The sequence below is a fragment of the Oncorhynchus clarkii genome, chromosome 2 (assembly GCF_045791955.1).
Source record: "Oncorhynchus clarkii lewisi isolate Uvic-CL-2024 chromosome 2, UVic_Ocla_1.0, whole genome shotgun sequence".
In the NCBI taxonomy this organism is placed as follows: Eukaryota; Metazoa; Chordata; class Actinopteri; order Salmoniformes; family Salmonidae; genus Oncorhynchus; species Oncorhynchus clarkii.
The window spans coordinates 50,622,007-50,646,669 of NC_092148.1; the positions used below are offsets into that span (position 1 = coordinate 50,622,007).

Genomic DNA, 24,663 nt, shown 5'->3' on the forward strand with positions numbered 1-24,663 from the left:
TAATGGACACAACTGTGGTTAATCATTCACCTGGGCATGATACAGTATTGTATAATTGGCTCAAACTAAAAAAAGTAGCTACCTCTAGTATACCACTCCCAAACAGTATGAGTTTTGTGAGTGTATGAATGCAGACCATGCATGTTGAGGTGCGGTACTCTGTTCTCGTCATACTCCTTATGGGGCATGGGGGCGGCGGACAAAAGACAGAGCCCCGCTTAGGCCTGAAGGACCACAACCTGTTCCGAGGGTCCGATCGATATGCCTTTGCCATTGTGGTGCCAGCCTCGGGGCTAGAGTGCTTTTGGCACTTTGCACACCAGAGTGGGAACTTCTACCTAACCTACATGGTAAGCACATTTTACCGTTTGTTATTTTATTTAATATTTATTTAACTAGGCAAGTCAGTTAAGAACAAATTACTTTTTACAATGCCGGCCAAACCCGGACGGCGCTGGGACAATTGTGCGCCACCCTATGGGACTCCCAATTATGGCCGGTTGTGATACAGCCAGGAATCGAACCAGGGTCTGTAGTGACTAAGATGCAGTGCCTTAGACCGCTGCGCCACTCGGGAGCCCAAAGGTACATACTGTCTTAACCCAACATCTAGCGACTTCATCAAGAGGTTGGGGGAACAGCTGGTGTTGGGTTGACAATTACAAGGTCCCAAGTTCAAACCCCTTTTTCGGGACTACTCCCTGCCTTTGCTAAATGATCTGCGCAGTATTGTGCCAATAAAATGTGCTACAATAATATTGTTTGAAGATAACTTTTAGTTGAGGAAGAGTATAGGAACAAGCTTTCATATAATAATACCCCAGTAACTTTATGGAACCTGGCTTGTATTGTATTGCATGACCTTGGACTTATCAGCTAGCTAGACATTTTTACTCCTTATCTTCTTATCTTTGCTTAGCTTCAACGTAGAACTAAGATAACTGAATGGAAGACTAAAAATACATTTTGTGATAAAATGGTAGCTGTGTGTGTTTTTAACAGTAGCTTTACCAAGATCAAGTAGTGCATAAATAACACATTTTATCAAGGGACATCAGGTAATTATGGCTGTGCAATGTTCCGTGTGTGTGTGTGTGTGCAGGTCCAGTGGGTGACAGGACTAGCCAGTGACAACCATCTTTACGTGACCGTCATTTCCCCAGAAGGGGCCCTCATGGCCTCAACAGACGACACCATTGGAGAAATCAACTTCCAAACTGAAGTGACCGGTAAAGTCCACAGACATCTGCTCTTTCATTTGTGTTATGTTCATAAGTTGAATTGTCGTGTTGATGAGAATCAACCATTTGCTATCTGTAGGTTTTTATCAGATGTGCTTGGGGAACTATAAGAACCACTTTGGTGGCGTCCGAGTCTTTCTCAACTTCGGTGTGTACTACGAGGGTGCTGAGGAGATGCAGCGAGAGACAAAGGAAGGAGAAAAAGTCCTCAACAACACTCTGTCCAACATTGAGGTACATGATGTCCCTGCACTAGAGGGTTCTGGACTTTCACAATTAATCTGAAGGATATTTCTGAGGTTGCCTGCACAAAAATATTTACACTCCTCGTGTGGTGTCTCCACAGTGCTTGTGTAAACAAGTTCCTGAAAAACATAACGCATCACAACCATTGTATCCAATGCATTTTACATCGGTTGTACAACCGGAGGGTCCACGGAGCCTTTTATGGCTTATAGTTGATCATGTCAATTTGAACAGATTAGAAAACATGTCATCAATTATGCCTAACCTTTTTTTTTCTAGGAGAGTACCAACAAGATACAAGGTCACATTTTACACATGTGGCGGCACTACAACTACGCTCGCATGAGGAGAGGTGCTGACCATTACCTTCTCCTCTTCAACCACAACTACGTCACCTGGTGGTCTGCGGTACAGAGTGTGGTCATCATCATGGTGGGCTACCTGCAGCTCTTCTTCCTCAAGAGGCTTTTCCACACAGACACCCATAGACCCCGCTGTTGATGAAGGATGGCTCGTAAAATGTCACTCACTGCTTGTGTTGCTTTGTGGATCGTGTTTGTTCAACGTTAAAGGGATAGTTCATCCAAATTACAAAACGTACATGTTTTTTTTTTGCTTCCCCGGGTAAGCAGGCTTTGGACAAGGAGAGATGGCAAGCTATGCGTTGGTTTTGTTGATCTGGCTTTTCTGTCCCAAAAAAATCCCATGCAAGTCATTATCACCCAAGTTAGCATGTTTTACATTTCCTGCACAAATCCCCCCCCCCCCCCCAAAAAAATCCAATGAGCTATGATTTCAAACACTATGAGGTGATGAATAGCCATAATATACCTGTGCAAAGGCCATGTTCACAACCTCTCTTTTCAAGATGGCAGCAGGAGCAATTTAGTATCCAAGGCGCATATATAAAAAATGCACACATGGAAAGACAACTACTCAAGGTCAGTTGTCTTTTCAATTGTGTAGTTTTTCATAGGTCTTGGAGCCAGTCTTGTCAAGACAGGAACCTCTAATCCAAGGAACCAATCCTTAAAACCATTTTAAACTAAAATGCTTTACTTTGACCTTTCTTTTTAAAGCAAAGTTGATGTCGATTTAACACTAAAGGCCTCGAGGGGGAAAAAACATACAGCTACGTCGGGAGCATTTTCACTAAACCGAACCCTTTTCCTAACCTTAACCGAATTCTCTTAACATGCCAGGTTAATTATCCCCACCTGCTATGAAAAAGTCACTTCACTTCAGTTTTTTTTGGGGGGGGGGATCTCAGCCTCGAGGGACCCCACTTCGAGCCAATGACGAGTCTTTTGGATGTCAAGATTTTAAATCAAATAAATGTCATATTTGCTAGTGGAAAAAATGTGGTTGTTTATGGTCTTAGGTAACATTAGAATAGTATATATTTTTTAAGAACATAATAGCATTATTATTAGTTTGTTACTGTGGGCAATGGTTAAGTCACCCTGACAGGTATACCGTGATTGAAGCTAGATCTACTTAGGGTTTTCTAATGCTATCCAGCTTCAGTTCGCTGGCAATTCCAGCTCAGGCTTCATCCTTACTATGACCGGGGATGTTGCTTCTCCGCCTGCCGCTAACTCCAGTAGGCTCGAAACCGCGTGTGAGTGTCGCACGTGGCTAGTTGAACGGCGGACTGTTCATATTGAGACAATGCTGAAACAACAAATGGGGGAGCCACATGGTTAGAGTGGTTAGAGCGTTGGACTAGTAACCGGAAGGTTTCAAGTTCAAACCCCCGAGCTGACAAGGTACAAATCTGTGGTTCTGCCCCTGAACAGGCAGTTAACCCACTGTTCCTAGGCAGTCATTGAAAATAAGAATTTGTTCTTAACTGACTTGCCTAGTTAAATAAAGGTTTAAAAAAAATTCATTTGTGCCGAAATCTAAGAAAAGTTATCTTGCAAATTCAGCAGCCTGTGGTGTGAAATATGCTTGTTGAATTGACGTCTTTAGTTTATTATTTATCGTTAATGGCTTCTTTGGTGTGATATCTCGTACTGCTAGTGAAGTTGCTAGCTAGCAAGTTATCGTAAACTAGCGCAACATGTCTCAATCAAAATTGTACAGAAAAGAGTGGGAGTCTGTCCCTGAACAAATGTTAAATCATATGTTGGCCAGTCAATTTGAGTAACGTTATTTAAAAAAAAAAAAAGTGTTTTATTGAGTAACGTTATTGTGTGTTCTACGTTATCACGCAATGACATCAGAACGTAATTTAGCAACAAATCAACCTGCCTCTTACCCTGAAAATTAGTTGGCAACACTGAATGCATGACCAGCATAAGTTGCTCAGTTTGGTACCTGCAGGACTTTAGGAATGTGGGCTATATGTAAAAAAAAAATAAAAATAAAAAACGCAACAATTCAAGAGTTGAATTCATCAAAGAAATCCATTAAAATGTCATTTTACAAAGAAACATTATGTAAAGAAACATTTCAAAAGAACAGAATAGCCAATTTTTTTAATGTTACTAAGCTTTGCTAGCCTGAACAATGATGCTGCGAGAGATCACATGGACGCATGGAACAGAGGTTATTCTTGGAAAAAGTGATATTTTGAAAAATAGCTCACCTCTTGAATTTGAGTTATTTAAAAGGTGTTTTAGAAACTACAGAATCAGCCCTTAATGATACTATATAGAAATCAAAATGCTCTGTTTTTAATTATTTATTTACCTTTATTTAACTAGGCAAGTCAGTTAAGAACAAATTCTTATTTTCGATGACGGCCAAGGAGCAGTGGGTTAACTGTTGGATAGGTGAAAGCAAGGTTACCACACTCTTTGAAAAAAGGTTCAATGGCTGCATTTACACAGGCAGCCCTATTCGGATCTTTTTTTCACGAATTGGTCTTTTTACCAATCAGATCAGCTCTAAAAAAGGGCTGATGTGAAAAAAATCGGATGTGATTTGTCAAATGACGAAATTTGTATAGCACCCCTAAAGGATCTATATAGAAGCCTTTTGTAGAGATCATTGGCTACGTTTTCACAGGCAGTCCAATTCTGATTTTTTTTGCCAAATTATTGGCAAAAGATCTGATCTGATTGGTCATAACACCAACTAGTGGCAAACTATCAGAATTGGGCTGCCTGTATAAATCTTTGATTAGATGGATGAAATTGTATATGACCTACATCATTGTCCGTTTTGGTCTGTCAAAAGTACAACTCAACTATTGTCAGACAATTTGAATATGTAAAAAGACGGACCATTTGAAATGGATGACTCTTATTGAAAAGCATTGGTTTCATCAAATTCTCGGACACAAAATTCCACTCAGCGCCTATGTTTACACAGGCAGCGCAATACTGATATTTTGCCCAATTATTGGCAAAAGAGCATGATTTGTTTGGTCAAAAGACCAATTACTAGAAACATATCCGAATTGGGCTGCCTATGCAAATGCAGCCTTAAAGAAGCACTCTCGAACCTTTGTAAAAGTAGTTTTGAAAGTGGTACTCACGAGCCAAAAGTGGTCCCCATTTGTGTATTAGGTCATCAAATTGTGTACTTTAATTTTTTTGCAATTTGCTAGGAATCCAATTTGTACTATATGTTATGAATTTGTTGTGCTTAAGATCCTGGAGTGCATCTTTAAGCACATCATACATTACACGATTTTAAGATGTTATTTTGCAACGATTTGGGATCCATGACAAATTTCTGGGATTGCAGGTAAATCGTATAGTTGTAGGCTCCAGCCAAGATGCCCCACCTGTTTTGAGCCACACACTTTTTGCATTAAAAAAAGTGTATACATTGGGGCAAAAAAGTATTTAGTCAGCCACCAGTTGTGCAGGTTCTCCCACTTAAAAAGATGAGGCCTGCAATTTTCATCATAGGTACACTTCAACTATGACAGACAAAATGAGAAGAAAAGAAATCCAGAAAATCACATTGTAGGATTTTTAATGAATTTATTTGCAAATTATGGTGGAAAATAAGTATTTGGTCAATAACAAAAGTTTGTCAATACTTTGTCATTGCCAACAAAGGGTATATAACAGAGGTCAAACGTTTTCTGTAAGTCTTCACAAGGTTTTCACACACTGTTGCTGGTATTTTGGCCCATTCCTCCATGCAGATATTCTCTAGAGCAGTGATGTTTTGGGGCTGTTGCTGGGCAACACGGACTTTCAACTCCCTCCAAAGATTTTCTATGGGGTTTAGATCTGGAGACTGGCTAGGCCAATCCAGGACCTTGAAGTGCTTTTTACGAAGCCACTCCTTCGTTGCCCAGGCGGTGTGTTTGGGATCATTGTCATGCTGAAAGACCCAGCCACGTTTCATCTTCAATGCCCTTGCTGATGGAAGGAGGTTTTCACTCAAAATCTCACGATACATGGCCCCATTCATTCTTTCCTTTACACGGATCAGTCGTCCTAGTCTCTTTGCAGAAAAACAGCCCCAAAGCATGATGTTTCCACCCCCATGCTTCACAGTAGGTATGGTGTTCTTTGGGTGCAACTCAGCATTCTTTGTCCTCCAAACACGACCAGTTTTTGAGTTTTTACCAAAACGTTCTATTTTGGTTTCATCTGACCATATGACATTCTCCCAATCTTCTTCTGGATCACCCAAATGCTCTCTAGCAAACTTCAGACGGGCCTGGACATGTACTGGCTTAAGCAGGGGGACACGTCTGGCACTGCAGGATTTGAGTCCCTGGCGGCGTAGTGTGTTACTGATGGTAGGCTTTGTTACTTTGGTCCCAGCTCTCTGCAGGTCATTCACTAGGTCCCCCCGTGTGGTTCTGGGATTTTTTCTCACCGTTCTTGTGATCATTTTGACCCCACGTGGTGAGATATTGCGTGGAGCCCCAGATTGAAGGAGATTCAGTGGTCTTTTTTGTCTTCCATTTCCTAATAATTGCTCCCACAGTTGATTTCTTCAAACCAAGCTGCTTACCTATTGCAGATTCAGTCTTCCCAGCCTGGTGCAGGTCTACAATTCTGTTTCTGGTGTCCTTTGACAGCTCTTTGGTCTTGGCCATAGTGGAGTTTGGAATGTGACTGTTTGAGGTTGTGGACAGGTAAGTTCAAACAGGTGCCATTAATACAGGTAACGAGTGGAGGACAGAGGAGCCTCTTAAAGAAGAAGTTACAGGTCTGTGAGAGCCAGAAATCTTGCTTGTTTGTAGGTGACCAAATACTTATTTTCCACCATAATTTGCAAATAAATTCATTAAAAAATCCTACAATGTGATTTTCTGTTTTTTTTTTCTGTGTTTCTAATTCTGTCATAGTTGAAGTGTACCTATGATGAAAATTACAGGCCTCTCTCATCTTTTTAAGTGGGAGAACTTGCACAATTGATGGCTGACTAAATACTGTTTTGCCCCACTGTATATGTGTAAGAAAATATATATCATTGAGTTAATAAAGCCGCATACAAACAGGCATCTCCAAAATGGTGTTTCAGCCTAGCTCAGTGCTTTCTGTGGTGGTGGGGCCGGCCAGCAGAAAATAGGAGCATTGCACTGTGATTGGCTCAGCATTTCACATTGATTGGCTCAGTGTTCTGTCACTCATGGGGACACTACGTCAACCACCTTTAGTAAGGGTAGACATCAAGAATGTGAGCCCTTTGGGCCCTACCATAGACTTAGATTAGAAGTGCCCTTCCAAGAAGGCTCAAGATTGTTGGCCACAGATAAAATGACATCAAATATTGTTATCTACAGTAGCTTTGATTGGACTGATCATGTAAACATCTTACTTTCAAAATCTTAGCTAGCAATCTTAGCTAGCAATTGTGTGGTGCACAATTGGTCCAGCGTTGTCTGGGTTTGGCCGGTTTAAGCCGCCATTGTAAATAAGAATTTGTTCTTAACTGACTTGCCTTGTTAAATAAAGGTTACAAGAGAAATAATGAAGATAAATTATAGATAAAATGTATTGGTGCTCATCGGACATTGGACATAAACATTACAAAATTACAAGTTGTTTGGAAGAAATCGGTGACAGTGGCTAACCGCAAGCATTGCAACTGGGAAGTCAGACTGGAAAAATACATTTTGAACGGTCACCTAACTCGGAATTGTAAATCTTTCACTTTGATGACAAAATTTGCCAATGATGGACAGCCACGCACAAGGTGACTTCAAAAATGTCTTAGGCTGCTTCATAAATGATGTAATATGGAGAAATGGTCAGCCATATCAGCTATGGTTTTTAAAAAGGCAGTAAATGAGGCTGAATTAACTGTTTCACTGCCAGACAAGGCTCCACTGCTAGCCCGGTGTAGCGGTGGTAAGGATTCACTCCATTGTGCTGGAAAGAAAGCTCTGCTGTTGGGACAGCTTTATGTAGGCCCTAACAGTTTGTGGGCACCGCTTGTTGCTGTTATAGTGGAATTAATGTATTGTTTAGTGTTGTGTAGTGGCTTTGCTGGCATGCTTCTAAACAAATTGGGGGGGGGGGGGTTTGCCCCACCAAGATTTACATGCTAAAATAGCCACTGTGTAGGTCACATAAAATGAGCAGGTCAAAGACATGCGATTATGGGTCTTGCGCTCATAATGGGGGTGCCACCATGAGACTTGTGCAACTTGTATGCAGTCACTCAGTTACAGCCACAGAGAAGAAGGGGTAATGATTACACTTAGCGCTACGACACATCTGGAAACCGCAAGACCAGAGAGGGGTCTGGACAGGTTCGAAATTGGAGCGAACTTGTGTAATATGAGCACACAGGTTGCAGACTTCAGGATTCCCAGATTATGCAGACACTTTGCATAATGTAAGTGCTCCCAAGATGTCAAGATTTTAGTCCTAGTGTAACGGATGTGAAACGGCTAGCTTAGTTAGCGGTGGTGCGCGCTAAATAGCGTTTCAATCGGTGACGTCACTTGCTCTGACACCTTGAAGTAGTGGTTCCCCTTGCTTTGCAAGGGCCGAGGCTTTTGTGGAGCGATGGGTAATGATGCTTTGTGGGTGACTGTTGTTGATGTGTGCAGAGGGTCCCTGGTTCGCGCCCGGGTATGGGCGAGGGGACGGTCTAAAGTTATACTGTTACACTAGTCTAGTGTATGCCTAGCTTTAGGGTTCCATATAGAACTCAACCAACACCAATCCAACTTCAAGGAAGGAAGGATGTATGTCTGTCGCATTCGAACAAGGCCCTTTAATGAGCACTAATCACCACCCAGCACTGACGATGACTGTGCTCCTGTTTTTGCACAGCACAATTACCTATTTTAATTGTATGGGATTTTAACTAGCTTCATTGTCATAATTAGATCACATCAAACATTAGTCATCATCTGGCCATCTTAAATGTGAATCTGAATAAACCTGCTGAGAACATTTTATGAGATTTACTCTCTCTATCTCTCTCTCTCTCTCTCTCTCTCTCTCTCTCTCTCTCACACACACACACACACACAATGAGGTAGGCTGCCTCCTACACAACACAGTCATTTCGGGATGACACTAGGCTGACTGCCGACCGTGGACGGAGAACATACAGAAAGGACAATTTCATCCCGAAAAGAATACAAGGTGTTCGTTTGATTTTAAACGGAAATTAGCCCACTGTCTAGACTACAGCGTGTCATAATTTGCCCTGCGTATAGGCTACAGGATGGAGGTCCAGAGTATGAAATAGAGACTAACCGAGTAGCATATCTAAACCGATGATGAGCGGGGTTACTTCGGGCACAGGGTCGGCTTCGTGCCGCTTCGCCCACTACTTCGTGGTGTGTGGATTGGACACGGAGACTGGTCTAGAACCCGAAGAATTAGCAGGTAAATATTCTGTTGTTGATTGATATTTGCCTAATTAATAGAATAAAAAATGTATCTTAAACTTAAGAATTAGCTTACGCAATTAAAGGCGAAAACCCCGAGAGATCTTAAATTGATTGATTGATCAATTTATTTATCAAAGTGATTGGGTGACTGTTCGAGAGGTTTTTATTTGTGTCTGGCAGCAAGTCCAGTGTCATGTGAGAAGTGATGTTCCGTGGCGTGAGACAACGTCGGGAAAACAGATGAGACTGGGAGCGGTGTTTATTGTTGTCACAGCTGAGTGCATATGAAGCCCCTAGTTGGGTACTATGGGGTAACCAGCCCCCCCTAAGAAGAATGTCTAATTGCTGACACAAAAAAGCAATGTTTGGAAGAAAATTGGTATGTGGACGAAGGTCATGCTTAGATTAATAAACTATAAATGAAAACAAATGGCTACAGTTTTTTTGTTATTTTATGAAATGTTTTTTAGAAAAGGGGTGTTTTTTAAAGTACCCGGGTAACCCCGGTAGACGATTATGGCATAGGGTTTCACAGAAGTGTCTTTAAATCAATTTAATGAGTTTTATTTAGAAATTATTTTGTAAGTAATAATGAAAAGAATAGTCTAGTTATCTTATTTTAATTATTGAAATAAAATATGGAGGGGGGGATTGTGTTGCACATGTCACCATTAATATTCACACTATGAGGGGATTTGATGTTAAGTCCCTCCTTCTAACTCACCTGAACATACATTTTCTTTGGTCTTCCTTTGTTGTTCCTTTTCCTTACAATCCATCATGTACAATTGCACTAAATATTTTTTGAATAATACAAGATTTTATATTTATCCCTTTTTCGTGGTATCCAATTGGTAGTTACAGTCTTGTCCCATCGCTGCAACTCCCGTACGGACATGGGAGAGGTGAAGGTTGAGAGCCCATTCATCCTCCGAAACACAACCCAGCCAAGCCACACTGCTTCTTGACACAATACCTGCTTAGCCTGGAAGCTAGCCGCACCAATGTGTCAGAGGAAACACTGTGCACCTGGCGACCGTGTCAGCATGCATTGCGCCCAGCCCGCCACAGGAGTCGCTTGTGCGCAATAAACATCCCTGCCGGCCAAACCCTCCCCTAACCCGGACGACTCTGGGCCAATTGTGCACCGCCCCATGGGTCTCCCAGTCGCGGCCGGCTGCGACAGAGCCAGGACTCAAATCAGGATCTCTAGTGGCACCGCTAGCACTGCGATGCAGTGCCTTAGACCACTGCATCACTCGGGAGGCCGTAATGCAAGATTTTAAATCCTAACAGTCTTTAAAATGACATTCTGGAGCAAAAGGTTTTCAATAGTTGTCTTTAATTCATTAAAAAAAGATGATTTGGAATGGAATATAACTAATAACATTAAATATAACATTTTAATAATAATAGCTTAACTAATTAACCCAGTGTAAAATTGATGTGGCAACTCGCTTATGCTCTGCAACTGCACGGTTCTAATTTGTACATTGGTCACAAATAAAGCTATCCCCAGGAAAATTGGAGCACAACTCATGAGCCCACCTCCTTCACTGCTCACACCTAATCCAGTCCCCACCTGTGACTGAAAACAGGGGGAGAGATGCCAATTGAAAAGCTCACTTAAAAACATAGCTAGCTATCTAGCTATATGACATAAAATGCTGTGTAAAATAGCTAAAAGGCTATAAAGTAACATTAACTGTAAAGCTATCAGTGACTAGTGGAAACATTTACAACTGCAACCAAGTTGCGTTATTTTGTTAATGTATTTTACCTCAGACGATCAGGCAGTAAGGTTGCTAGCTAGCACTCCTAGCAGCTTATGCTAACTAGCTAGCTGGCTAGCATTTACTGCTAGTGAAGTTGCTAGCTAGCAAGTTAGCATAAACTAGCACTAACTGGGTTAGTCATTGTCTAAATGACAGTTTGCTTCCATTTGGTTCTTAAATGGTTTCCGTTGCCGGACGTAATGAATACACCCCTGGTTTATCACAGTCAAGGTAGAGGTAAGGGTTAAGGTTAGCACTGACCCAGCCAACCCACAGTTTCTTCTTCGCTGTGGTTTTATGGCGAACTACACTCAAAAAGGTGTATTGCCGCCACCAACCGAACGGTGGTGAAAAAACTCACAAAAAAAGTATTTGCGTTACAGGGTAGGGAAAATGAACATTAGACAAACTACAAAAAATAATTAACACAATTTGTATAAATAACATATATTCCCATTACTTCAGTCATTTGAAAACTCAAATACCCTACACAGCCTGAGAGGGTGGGACCGCACGATACAGTATTCCATGTAGTTCCTCTGATGTTAAATATTTTCGACCCAGAAATAGTTCAGCTGCAAAAACAATGACGTCCATCAATTCTTGACTTCTTTTCAACTTGTGTAGTGCCGTTTACCACCATCGCTATAAAAGACACAAAGTCTTTATTAGCGGAGGAAGGCGGATCCCAACCATGTATATTATTCCACTCCCACTCACTCTTGTTGATGCTGCTGCAGAGTAGCCCACACACAGGGATAAACAAGGGAATTAACATCTCGGACATGTTTATTCTGATCTGCACTCTTCTGTAGCTGGAACAGGGTGGATGCACACTCAACCAGATTAACAAAAGCCATCTTGCTGGACTGTGCTTGGTACCAAATTAGACATGGCACTGTCAGGTGTGTGTGGTATCTCGTCTGCCGGGAATAGACCTCCTTGTGAGGTCAAAGGTGGTGCATGGCGGTTCTCCAAGGATAATCTCCTCCACTGATGAGTCCTGTTTTATCACAGACAACCATCTCCCTGTCCTATCCTCTGGTGTAATGGGTGTGGTGGGTCTTGTTCATTGATTATGGCACAAAATGTTTACAAAATGTTGTGCAACTCGACACAAAAAAACAAGCCTTTCTTAAAAGGGCCTACTGTTTCGTGCCCTGTAGTGAACACGGCCTGTTTCTTCTGTAGCCAACTCCGTTGTGGTTGTCGTAGCCTACCTAGGGGCTAGAGCCTTTCCTGGTCAGGTCACTTGGATGCAGTGGATGGCGTGCTTCACGTTGCCACGGCAACCGCGACAGTCAGCCACGGTGATGCTGTCTTGCCTGAAACCCGAGGGGGAGTGGCCACTTCCAGAGAGTCCCTGGCCTATGGTGTGTAAATGGTATATTGCAGGCTCTTGTATATTGGATTCTCCATAATAAGTCCCTGGTGAGGAGGAGGCAAGGAAGTATGTGTGCGGGCGAGTGCACACATGCATGTGTCCGTGTGTGGGTTCTATTTAGAATAAAACAATTTGAACCTCTCCCCACTGCCTCTCTGTCATTGTTAAATCACAGAAAACACACACACACACACACAGTCACACCCTGTATCCTGTTTTCCTTGTGGAGTTGGGGGAGAACGACAGGGGAGGGAGTATCAAAGGCAGAATATTCTCTGTAGAATGTAGAATACGTCCACAGGGAACATTGCGGGGTGGTAACCGGACACATTTATCCCTCTGTGACTGTCGTCATGCAGCCTAGCTAGCCTAGTGCTTTGTCTCAGGCTATGAAAATGAAAAAAAAACATCCTTACCCCCCTTCACATTCACAACAGCCCCCCTACTCACTGAGGATCACGTTATCCAGACCATGCAGGGAAAGGAAAGGACAGGACTCAGTATTACTGTTATTAGTTATAGTGTGTGTTTGTGTGTTTCGATAAATGGATGTGTGGGCATACATGTGTTCTAGATTATATATATTCTTTAATTAATGCATGCTCGTGTTTTTTCGAGGTAAGCGCGGGTGTGTGTGTCTTGGTGTAGCGTTTCCAAGTAAGGACAGTAGTGATAGCAGGTTCCCTGCTGGGTGGGACATGGTTCTGCTCCCTGCTGGGTGGGACAGGGTTCTACTCCCTGCTGGGTGAGACATGGTTCTGTTCCCTGCTGGGTGGGACAGGGTTCTGCTCCCTGCTGGGTGGGACAGGGTTCTGTTCCCTGCTGGGTGGGACATGGTTCTGTTCCCTGCTGGGTGAGACAGGGTTCTGTTCCCTGCTGGGTGAGACATGGTTCTGTTCCCTGCTGGGTGAGACATGGTTCTGTTCCCTGCTGGGTGAGACAGGGTTCTGCTCCCTGCTGGGTGGGACAGGGTTCTGTTCCCTGCTGGGTGGGACATGGTTCTGTTCCCTGCTGGGTGAGACAGGGTTCTACTCCCTGCTGGGTGAGACATGGTTCTGTTCCCTGCTGGGTGGGACAGGGTTCTACTCCCTGCTGGGTGGGACATGGTTCTGTTCCCTGCTGGGTGGGACATGGTTCTGTTCCCTGCTGGGTGGGACAGGGTTCTACTCCCTGCTGGGCGAGACATGGTTCTGTTCCCTGCTGGGTGAGACAGGGTTCTGTTCCCTGCTGGGTGAGACAGGGTTCTGTTCCCTGCTGGGTGGGACAGGGTTCTACTCCCTGCTGGGTGAGACATGGTTCTGTTCCCTGCTGGGTGAGACAGGGTTCTGTTCCCTGCTGGGTGGGACAGGGTTCTACTCCCTGCTGGGTGAGACAGGGTTCTACTCCCTGCTGGGTGGGACATGGTTCTGTTCCCTGCTGGGTGGGACAGGGTTCTACTCCCTGCTGGGTGAGACAGGGTTCTGCTCCCTGCTGGGTGAGACAGGGTTCTGTTCCCTGCTGGGTGGGACAGGGTTCTGTTCCCTGCTGGGTGGGACATGGTTCTGCTCCCTGCTGGGTGGGACAGGGTTCTGTTCCCTGCTGGGTGAGACATGGTTCTGTTCCCTGCTGGGTGAGACAGGGTTCTGTTCCCTGCTGGGTGGGACAGGGTTCTACTCCCTGCTGGGTGAGACAGGGTTCTACTCCCTGCTGGGTGGGACATGGTTCTGTTCCCTGCTGGGTGGGACAGGGTTCTACTCCCTGCTGGGTGAGACAGGGTTCTGCTCCCTGCTGGGTGGGACAGGGTTCTGCTCCCTGCTGGGTGAGACAGGGTTCTGTTCCCTGCTGGGTGGGACAGGGTTCTGCAATCTGGCCTTCACCAATCTGCTTATGTAACAGCAGGCCATCCTCGTGTGTGTGTGTGTGTGTGTGTGTGTCTGTCTGTCTGTCTGTCTGTCTGTCTGTCTGTCTGTCTGGATGGTGTTTTCTGAGAGGTGTGTTTGTGTTGGTGAACAAATGTGTGTTCCTTTGAGGGGTGTGTGTGTCTGTCGATGGTGAATGTGTTTTTTGAGAGATGTCGTTTGTGTAATTGGAGAGTGACTGCAGAGAGACAATCTGCTCTTGTTGGCCTCTCAATAGATGCCCCTTGTGTGTTTCTGCAGCCCTAATCAAATGTCACATGACGTTCCCGGCTGGAATGCCGGATCGCCGTGGTTTCATCTACCGGCTGCTCCCGGCCGGCTGACTGTCACACGGAAGGACATTAGTGTCGGAGAGGGAACCCCCACAGTGGGCTGTTCAGGGACGCCGAACTGTCGTACGGGTGGGAACGTGTGATATTGCTGGATTGGAAAATGCTTTTTTAAGAATAGACATTGAACAGGTGTCAAGGGAAGTTTTGATTTTTAGAGCCTACTACAACCTTGCTTAAAGGGATCATGAACGCAGCCTGTGATTAGTTTGTGTGAAGGAAGACAAGGATGGACTTAGCTCCTGTTGGCTGTATTGTAAAAAGACCTATTGAACTCCTATTAGGCTATATTCAGTCACATTGAAAAGCTGGTGGTTATACTTGTACAGTCGGTTTTGACCTCACATGACCTCTTGCTTTCTTCTGTAACCAATCAATGATCAAACCCGAGTCGTCCATTCCCGTGAATGCGTTATCCCTCTGAGCTAAAGCCTTCATGCTAGTTCTCCAGTGTGGGAGCAGTGTTGCATATCATTTCAGCAAGCATAGTTCAGCAAACCACTACATTTATTCAGGAGACGAAGACCACTTGGAGATTCTTATAATTGAGACGGAGTGTCTGCTCCTTGAATGAAAGCCCGTTGTCATTCTGTCTTTTTATCGGTCTGCCCACCTCCGTCTCCCTCCTTCTCCTCTTGCCCATCCGAGGGTGTGATGAATTGAACGTGGTGGGGCAATTGAGTTGGGCGAAGATGAAATTACATCGCTCTTTATATAGTCAGTCATCCCTGTCTCAATCTGTCCGTTTTGAAGGATGGGACGCTGCGTACGACTGTTAATCACACATTTAAATATCTATCAGCCGTGAAATGTCAGCTGCTTTATCATAGGCCTCTTTGTCTTTTAGGTTTCGGATCACACCTCTGTTCGTCTGCGTATCTACTGCATGGGAAAATTGGGTGATTTTTACAGAATGCCTACTAGCATCCAATGAAATTGTATGCATTTGTAATCTTATTTAACATCACCAACACTATAGACCAATGAAAACCAGATGTCATCCTGTGATCCAATCAGCAATGTTCATTAGGGCACCCCATAGCAACATGTTTTGAAATGTTTCGCAACAGTTAACCAAGTCAAGAGTTTCTTATTGGACAAGGTCTGGTAGTGCCTCCCCACTTGGATTGTTTTCCTTCCGTAAGTGGGCCTACTGAACCAGACTCAGGTTCGACAACGAAAGGGTTATATGTGGCATAAAAATGGCTCTTCCTGTCCTGAGAACTGATGTGACTGACTGAACTCCCCTTGATAAATCTAGCCATGCTTGAAGAGGGATCCTGTGACGTTGAGATTTGCAGCAGTGTCTCGGAGACGTTTCAGTCCCTGGAGTGGAACCGTGAGACTAAAGGCCCGTTCCAATGTGAAGGAACTGCCGTCTTAATTCTTTCTACTGTTCCTCCTTCCTTCCTCTGAGTAGTCACTGATCCGTCATGGCAGAATTGGTGTTAGCATACATGTACATCGTAGAATCGTGCTTTCACCTATTCGATGGTTTTACTTCTAAGTAGGATAAATGCATTTTCGTAGTGTTTTAACACTCTGGAGTGAGCTGAGCTGATTTCACAGTGCTGTGTGGGAGATGTCTAGCTAGGGCAATGATGATTATGAGAGTCGCACAGCCTAACCGAGGCCCCATTTTTAATCTTTCATCCGCAGAACCAAAACAAGCCACCCTCCCCTCCCCCTCCCTGCTTCACCATCTCTCCTGTTAGCTCCCTCTTCTTCCCCCTCTGCTTCCATATCTCCCTATCCCTCTTCTCTTTCTGTCTCTTGAACCCTTTTATCTCCTACGATTATCTCTCTCTCTCTCTCTCTCTCTCTCTACCTTTTGTCTTTAATGTGGTCAGCAACTTCCTAATATTTGACTTCCATCTCTGCCACTAAACACCTTAAAAACAACAGTGTACCATTCATTCACCAGTGGACTGTTCATTTCAAGTGCTTATGTTTAAAATGCGTCCTCGTGAGACCTTCAAAGAACAGGTTCAGTGAATGGACAGCAGTGAAACCCATTCCCAGGCACGGAGTGAATAGAGATTTGATCACAGGTGGCTTGCAGCACCTTAATTGGGTAGAATTGTGTGAACCTAACTATCTGGGTCAGCTAATGAAACGTAGCGACTGACTTCCTCTCCAAGGCCCCGGCAAACTTAATGCCGGCGGAAATGGTGACCATGGCAGCCAGACGTCCCTCTCTTCTCGACGGCTAGGCTCAAGGCTCTTCTGATTTCTCCCTCCCTTTGCTTTTTTTTGTTGCCCTGAGGAAGATCAAGGCTTGGTAGATAACGCGTCACAGTGTGGTCTTAGTGTTTGTCACATCTCTTGAGCTACACTGTTGGTTAAGGGCTTGTAAGTAGGCATTTCACAGTAAGGTCTACACTTGTTGTATTCGGCGCGTGTGACAAATACCATTTGATTTTGATTTGATCTCTGCGTGTCATGTCCCTTGATTATAATACAAATAGAGGACCAGAATGGTAGAACGCTCAGCAAAATAGTGTCACTGTTGAGTTTTTTTGATACCAGCTCTGATTCACTTCCTTATCACACCGATATCCAACATTGGCTGCCCTGTTCTCATAACATCGCATTCGTACAATGGCTCCCACCCAACAGGGTCGTTTTCAATAGTGCACACCATAGCAAAACGTAAATGAGGGTTTCCCCCGCAGGAGGCTGAAAAGATTTGGCATGTGACTGGCTGCATCACCGCTTGGTTTGGCAATTGCACCGCCCTTGACCGCACAGCTCTGCAAAGGATGGTGCGGACAGCCCAGTACATAACTGGGGCCGAGATAGTAAGCTATATGGAATTGTTTTAAGGTCATACCAAGGATCATTTTGCTATTTGATTTGGAATGTTAAGACCCCTTGAAGTGTATATATATATATATATATATATCTAAAAAATGATTTGGCCTTACTGCTATTAGCCCAATAACATATTCATTACATGGAACAACAGATAGTCCCCCCTCAAACAAATCTAAAGGAAGTTTGTTCTGAAGTGTCTGTCCTATATCTGAGAGATATAAGAATGATCAGGATTTTTAAGTGAATAGGACCCAGCCTGCTTTCATACTACCCACCCACCAGCCTGCTTTCATACTACCCACCCACCAGCCTGCTTTCATACTACCCACCCACCAGCCTGCTTTCATACTACCCACCCACCAGCCTGCATTCATACTACCCACCCACCAGCCTGCTTTCATACTACCCACCCACCAGCCTGCTTTCATACTACCCACCCACCAGCCTGCATTTATACTACCCACCCACCAGCCTGCATTCATACTACCCACCCACCAGCCTGCATTCATACTACCCACCCACCAGCCTGCTGTCATACTACCCACCCACCAGCCTGCATTCATACTACCCACCCACCAGCCTGCATTCATACTACCCACCCACCAGCCTGCATTCATACTACCCACCCACCAGCCTGCATTCATACTACCCACCCACCAGCCTGCATTCATACTACCCACCCACCAGCCTGCTTTCATACTACCCACCCACCAGCCTGCATTCATACTACCCACCCACCAGCCTGCTTTCATACTACCCACCCACCAGCCTGCTTTCATACTACCCAGCCACCAGCCTGCATTCATACTACCCACCCACCAGCCTGCATTCATACTACCCACCCACCAGCCTGCATTCATACTACCCACCCACCAGCCTGCTGTCATACTACCCACCCACCAGCCTGCATTCATACTACCCACCCACCAGCCTGCATTCATACTACCCACCCACCAGCCTGAATTCATACTACCCACCCACCAGCCTGCATTCATACTACCCACCCACCAGCCTGCACTCATACTACACACCCACCAGCCTGTTTCAAAGCAAAGCAACCCTCTAAGTTCGGGTGATCCATTTCTTGTCTTCAGCATCCTTTCTGTTGTCGGCTTTCCATGCGTCATCGGAGAAGTAGGTAGAATAATATAATCTGGGTGGATAGTGGATATGCGTCAAAGCAAGCGTTAGATTGTAAGACGTGTTGTTTTAATTAATTATTTAAAATGTAAAAAATTACCTATTTTCTCCCCAATTTCGTGGTATCCAATTGTTAGTAGTTACTATCTTGTCTCATCGCTACAACTCCCGTACGGGCTAGGGAGAGACGAAGGTCGAAAGCCATGAGACGCGTTGTTTTTAAGCAAGAGTGTTGCTCTTCCTGCTTTATCACCATGTTATTGCCCATGGGTGTTTTGACAGTGCATGGATCAAATCAAATCAAACCAAATGTATTTATATAGCCCTTTGTACATCAGCTGATATCTCAAAGTGCTGTACAGAAACCCAGCCTAAAACCTCAAACAGCAAGCAATGCAGGTATAGAAGCACGGTGGCTAGGAAAAACTCCCTAGAAAGGCCAAAACCTAGGAAGAAACCCAGAGAGGAACCAGGCTATGAGGGGTGGCCAGTCCTCTTCTGGCTGTGCCGGGTGGAGATTATAACAGAACATGGCCAAGATGTTCAAATGTTAATAAATGACCAGCATGGTCAAATAATAATAATCACAGTATTTGTCGAGGGTTCAGCAAGTCAGCACCTCAGGAGTAAATGCCAGTTGGCTTTTCATAGCCGATCATTAAGAGTGTCTCTACCACTCCTGCTGTCTCTAGAGAGTTGAAAACAGAAGGTCTGGGACAGGTAGCACGTCCGGTGAACAGGTCAGGATTCCATAGCCCCAGGCAGAACAGTTGAAACTGGAGCAGCAGCATGGCCAGGTGGACTGGGGACAGCAAGGAGTCATCATGCCAGGTAGTCCTGAGGCATGGTCCTAGGGCTCAGGTCCTCCGAGAGAGAAAGAAAGAGAGAAAGAGAAAATTAGGGAGAGCATATTTAAATTCACACAGGACACCGGATAAGACAGGAGAAGTACTCCAGATATAACAAACTGACCCTAGCCCACCGACACATAAACTACTGCAGCATAAATACTGGAGGCTGAGACAGGAGGGGTCAGGAGACACTGTGGCCCCATCCGATGATACACCCAGACAGGGCCAAACAGGAAGGATATAACCCCACCCACTTTGCCAAAGCATAGCCCCCACACCATTAGAGGGATATCTTCAACCACCAACTTACCATCCTGAGACAAGGCCGAGTATAGCCCACAAAGATCTCCGCCACGGCACAACCCAAGGGGGAGCGCCAACCCAGACAGGAAGATCACATCAGTGACTCAACCCACTCAAGTGACGCACCCTTCCTAGGGACGGCATGAAAGAGCACCAGTAAGCCAGTGACTCAGACCCTGTAATAGGGTTAGAGGCAGAGAATCCCAGTGGAAAGAGGGGAACCGGCCAGGCAGAGACAGCAAGGTCTGTTCGTTGCTCCAGAGCCTTTCCATTCACCTTCACACTCCTGGGCCAGACTACACTCAATCATATGACCCACTGAAGAGATGAGTCATCAGGAAAGACTTAAAGGTTGAGACCGAGTTTGCGTCTCTGACATTGTTAGGCAGACCATTCCATAAAAATGGAGCTCTATAGGAGAAAGCCCTGCCTCCAGCTGTTTGCTTAGAAATTCTAGGGATAATTAGGAGGCCTGCATCTTGTGACCATAGCGTACGTGTAGGTATGTACGGCAGGACCAAATCAGAGAGATAGGTAGGAGCAAGCCCATGTAATGCTTTGTAGATTAGCAGTAAAACCTTGAAATCAGCCCTTGCCTTGACAGGAAGCCAGTGTAGGAAAAGGCTAGCACTGGAGTAATATGATCAAAGTCTTTGGTTCTAGTCAGGATTCTAGCAGCCGTATTTAGCACTAACTGAAGTTTATTTAGTGCTTTATCCGGGTAGCCGGAAAGTAGAGCATTGCAGTAGTCTAACCTAGAAGTAACAAAAGCATGGATTAATTTTTCAGAATAATTTTTGGACAGAAAGTTTCTGATTTTTGCAATGTTACGTAGATGGAAAAAAGCTGTCCTTGAAACAGTCTTGATATGTTCGTCAAAAGAGAGATCAGGGTCCAGAGTAACGCCGAGGTCCTTCACAGTTTTATTTGAGACGACTGTACAACCATTAAGATTAATTGTCAGATTCAACAGAAGATCTCTTTGTTTCTTGGGACCTAGAACAAGCATCTCTCTTTTGTCTGAATTTATAAGTAGAAAGTTTGCAGCCATCCACTTCCTTATGTCTGAAACACAGGCTTCAAGCGAGGGCAATTTTGGGGCTTCTCCATGTTTCATTGAAATGTACAGCTGTGTGTCATCCGCATAGCAGTGAAAGTTAACATTATGTTTTCGAATGACATCCCCAAGAGGTAAAATATTTAGTGAAAACAATAGTGGTCCTAAAACGGAACCTTGAGGAACACCGAAATTTACAGTTGATTTGTCAGAGGACAAACCATTCACAGAGACAAACTGATATCTTTCCGACAGATAAGATCTAAACCAGGCCAAAACGTGTCCGTGTAGACCAATTAGGGTTTCCAATCTCTCCAAAAGTATGTGGGGATCGATGGTATCAAAAGCAGCACTAAGGTCTAGGAGCACGAGGACAGATGCAGAGCCTCGGTCTGATGCCATTAAAAGATAATTTACCACCTTCACAAGTGCAGTCTCAGTGCTATGATGGGGTCTAACACCAAACTGAAGCATTTCGTATACATTGTTTGTCTTCAGGAAGGCAGTGAGTTGCTGCGCAACAGCTTTTTCATATTTTTTTGAGAGGAATGGAAGATTCGATATAGGCCGATAGTTTTTTATATTTTCTAGGTCAAGGTTTGGCTTTTTCAAGAGAGGCTTTATTACTGCCACTTTTAGTGAGTTTGGTACATATCCGGTGGATAGAGAGCCGTTTATTATGTTCAACATAGGAGGGCCACGCACAGGAAGCAGCTCTTTCAGTAGTTTAGTTGGACTAGGGTCCAATATGCAGCTTGAAGGTTTAGAGGCCATGATTATTTTTATCATTGTGTCAAGAGATATAGTACTAAAACACTTGAGTGTCTCTCTTGATCCTAGGTCCTGGCAGAGTTGTGCAGACTCAGGACAACTGAGCTTTGAAGGAATACGCAGATTTAAAGAGGAGTCCGTAATTTGCTTTCTAATAATCATGATCTTTTCCTCAAAGTTCATGAATTTATTACTGCTGAAGTGAAAGCCATCCTCACTTGGGAATGCTGCTTTTTAGTTAGCTTTGCGACAGTATCAAAAATCAATTTCGGATTGTTCTTATTTTCCTCAATTAAGTTGGAAAAATAGGATGATCCAGCAGCAGTAAGGGGTCTTCGATACTGCACGGCACTGTCTTTCCAAGCTAGTCGGAAGACTTCCAGTTTGGTGTGGCGCCGTTTCTGTTCATATTTTCTGGAAGCTTGCTTCAGAGCTTGGGTATTTTTTGTATACCAGGGAACTAGTTTCTTATGAGAAATTTGTTTCGTTTTTAGGGGTGCAACTGCATCTAGGGTATTGCGCAAGGTTAAATTGAGTTCCTCAGTTTGGTGGTTAACTGATTTTTGTCCTCTAACATCCTTGGGTAGGCAGAGGGAGTCTGGAAGGGTATCAAGGAATCTTTGTGTTGTCTGTGATTTATAGCACAATTTTTGATGCTCCTTGGTTGGGGTCTGAGCAGATTATTTGTTGCAATTGCAAACGTAATAAAATGGTGGTCCGATTGTCCAGGATTATGAGGAAAAACATTAAGATCCACAACATTTATTCCATGGGACAAAACTAGGTCCAGAGTATGACTGTGACAGTGAGTAGGTCCAGAGACATGTTGGACAAAACCCACTGAGTCTATGATGGCGCCGAAAGCCTTTTGGAGTGGGTCTGTGGACTTTTCCATGTGAATATTAAAGTCAACAAAAATTTGAATATTATCTGCTATGACTACAAGGTCCGATAGGAATTCAAGGAACTCAATGAGGAACGCTGTATATGGCCCAGGAGGCCTGTAAACAGTAGCTATAAAAAGTGATTGAGTAGGCTGCATAGATTTCATGACTAGAAGCTCAAAAGATGAAAACGTCTTTTTTTTGTCAATTGAAATTTGCTATCGTAAATGTTAGCAACACCTCCACCTTTGCGGGATGCATGGGGGATATGGTCACTAGTGTAACCAGGAGGTGAGGCCTCAATTAACACAGTAAATTCATCAGGCTTCAGCCATGTTTCAGTCAGGCCAATCACATCAAGATTATGATCAGTGATTAGTTAATTGACTGTAACTGCCTTTGAAGTAAGGGATCTAACATTAAGTAGCCCTATTTTGAGATGTGAGGTATCATGATCTCTTTCAATAATGGCAGGAATGGAGGAGGTCTTTATCCTAGTGAGATTGCTAAGGCGAACACCGCCATGTTTAGTTTTGCCCAACCCAGGTCGAGGCAAATGTAATTGTATTTTTTATCAATGGGGATAGCTGAGCTGACTACACTGACTGTGCTAGTGGCAGACTAACAGACTGCTGCCTGGCATGCACCCAATTTCATTGTGTAGCTAGAGGAGTTAGAGCCCTGTCTATGTTGGTAGATAAGATGAGAGCACCCCTCCGGCTAGGATGGAGTCTGTCACTCCTCAGCAGGCCAGGCTTGGTCCTGTTTGTGGGTGAGTCCCAGAAAGAGGGCCAATTATCTACAAATTCTATCTTTTGGGAGGGGCAGAAAACAGTTTTCAACCAGCGATTGAGTCGTGAGAGTCTGCTGTAGAGCTCATCACTCCCCCTAACTGGGAGGGGGCCAGAGACAATTACTAGATGCCGACACATCTTTCTAGCTGATTTACACGCTGAAGCTATGTTGCGCTTGGTGACCTCTGACTGTTTCATCCTAACATCGTTGGTGCTGACGTGGATAACAATATCTCTATACTCTCTACACTCGCCAGTTTTAGCTTTAGCCAGCACCATCTTCAGATTAGCCTTAACGTCGGTAGCCCTGCCCCCTGGTAAACAGTGTATGATCGCTGGATGATTTCGTTCTCCTGTATATTATGAGTACAGCGACTGCAATTAGAAGACATCATGTTAATGTTACTGCTTAGCTTCGGCTGTTGGAGGTCCTGACGAACCACGTCCAGATAAAGCGTCCGGAGTGAAAAAGTTGAATGAAAAAAAGTTGAGTGAGGGAAAAACCAAAAATATAAACGGTAATTAAAAAGTAAAAACTGTAAAGTTGTCAGGTAGCAAAGTAAGGTTGGCAACCAAATGCCCTAAACGCACAGCAACACGTAAACAAGTCTGCAAGTTGTGACCGGAAATGGCGTCACAGATTTCTTGAATGTGTGGATGTGTGTGTGTGCATGTGCGCATCCACATCCCAGGCAGGGTAGTAATGGGAAGAGTGATGCACTCTAGGGAATGATGGAGTTCCTTCAAAAATTTGGTATTTTGAGTGTACATATTAGGGTTCTGCTCAATTCTGAATTGAATTGAGAATGCCTCATTAATTCCAATTGAATTTGAATTGAAGTAGTAAACAGGATGCAGAATTGCAATTAGAATTTGAATGAAAGGGAATTGAATTCAGTCAAATTCAATCAAATGTAAATGACTGTTCTATATTAGGTCTAGTCTTTACAATTATACATATACAAATGCATGTATATTGTTGAAACAATTGATTTTCAGGACAAACTCTTAATGGATGATCAATGAAAACAACCTCCATGCAAATATTCCAAGTTGTTATATTTAATTAATATTTAATTATTTCATTAATCAAAATAAAACATTTCCCAGAATGCATTAGTTTAACCCTCAAGTTGACCCTAAAGCCTTCAAAGAGAAAACCACAAATATCATGGTCGGTGGAAATATAATTGGCTATTCTAAGCACATGGGTTAAAAGAGTATATGAACATTGTTCACAGAGAAAAGTGATGTATTCTTTGATATCTGGAAGTGCGACCTGTCAGACTCAATGAAACCTCATGTTCTATGACTGAGTGGAATTTCTTTGAATTGCACTGAATTAAATTCGACTTCCTGTCACTCAAATTCTACATCATGTATGGTGTGGCCAATT

At 43.9% G+C, this 24,663-nt stretch overlaps 2 protein-coding genes across 3 annotated transcripts in view; both read left to right on the plus strand.

Annotated features, from left to right (window-relative positions):
- The first annotated feature begins 128 nt into the window (after nucleotides 1-128).
- Nucleotides 129-1,988, plus strand: LOC139381443 (transmembrane emp24 domain-containing protein 6-like). Its single transcript, XM_071124968.1, has 4 exons — nucleotides 129-350; nucleotides 1,103-1,229; nucleotides 1,321-1,475; nucleotides 1,767-1,988. The coding sequence occupies exons 1-4, from the start codon at nucleotides 129-131 to the stop codon at nucleotides 1,986-1,988; spliced, it is 726 nt and encodes a 241-aa protein (XP_070981069.1).
- A 6,972-nt stretch (nucleotides 1,989-8,960) lies between these two features.
- LOC139369307 (DENN domain-containing protein 5B-like) overlaps nucleotides 8,961-24,663 on the plus strand; it is a 58,054-nt gene continuing 42,351 nt past the window's right edge. For both annotated transcript variants that reach the window (XM_071108635.1, XM_071108636.1), the window contains exon 1: nucleotides 8,961-9,259. In XM_071108635.1, coding sequence (XP_070964736.1) covers nucleotides 9,148-9,259 — 112 coding nt within the window. In that variant the 5' untranslated portion in view covers nucleotides 8,961-9,147. The remainder of the gene's footprint in view (nucleotides 9,260-24,663) is intronic.

Excerpts from the sequence above, each read along its gene's own strand:
- LOC139381443 (XM_071124968.1), top strand. The coding sequence starts at position 129 with ATGCAGACCATGCATGTTGAGGTGCGGTACTCTGTTCTCGTCATACTC. Across the intron at positions 1,230-1,320 it reads CTTCCAAACTGAAGTGACCG|GTTTTTATCAGATGTGCTTG; the intron begins GTAAAGTCCACA and ends TGCTATCTGTAG. Across the intron at positions 1,476-1,766 it reads ACACTCTGTCCAACATTGAG|GAGAGTACCAACAAGATACA; the intron begins GTACATGATGTC and ends TTTTTTTTCTAG.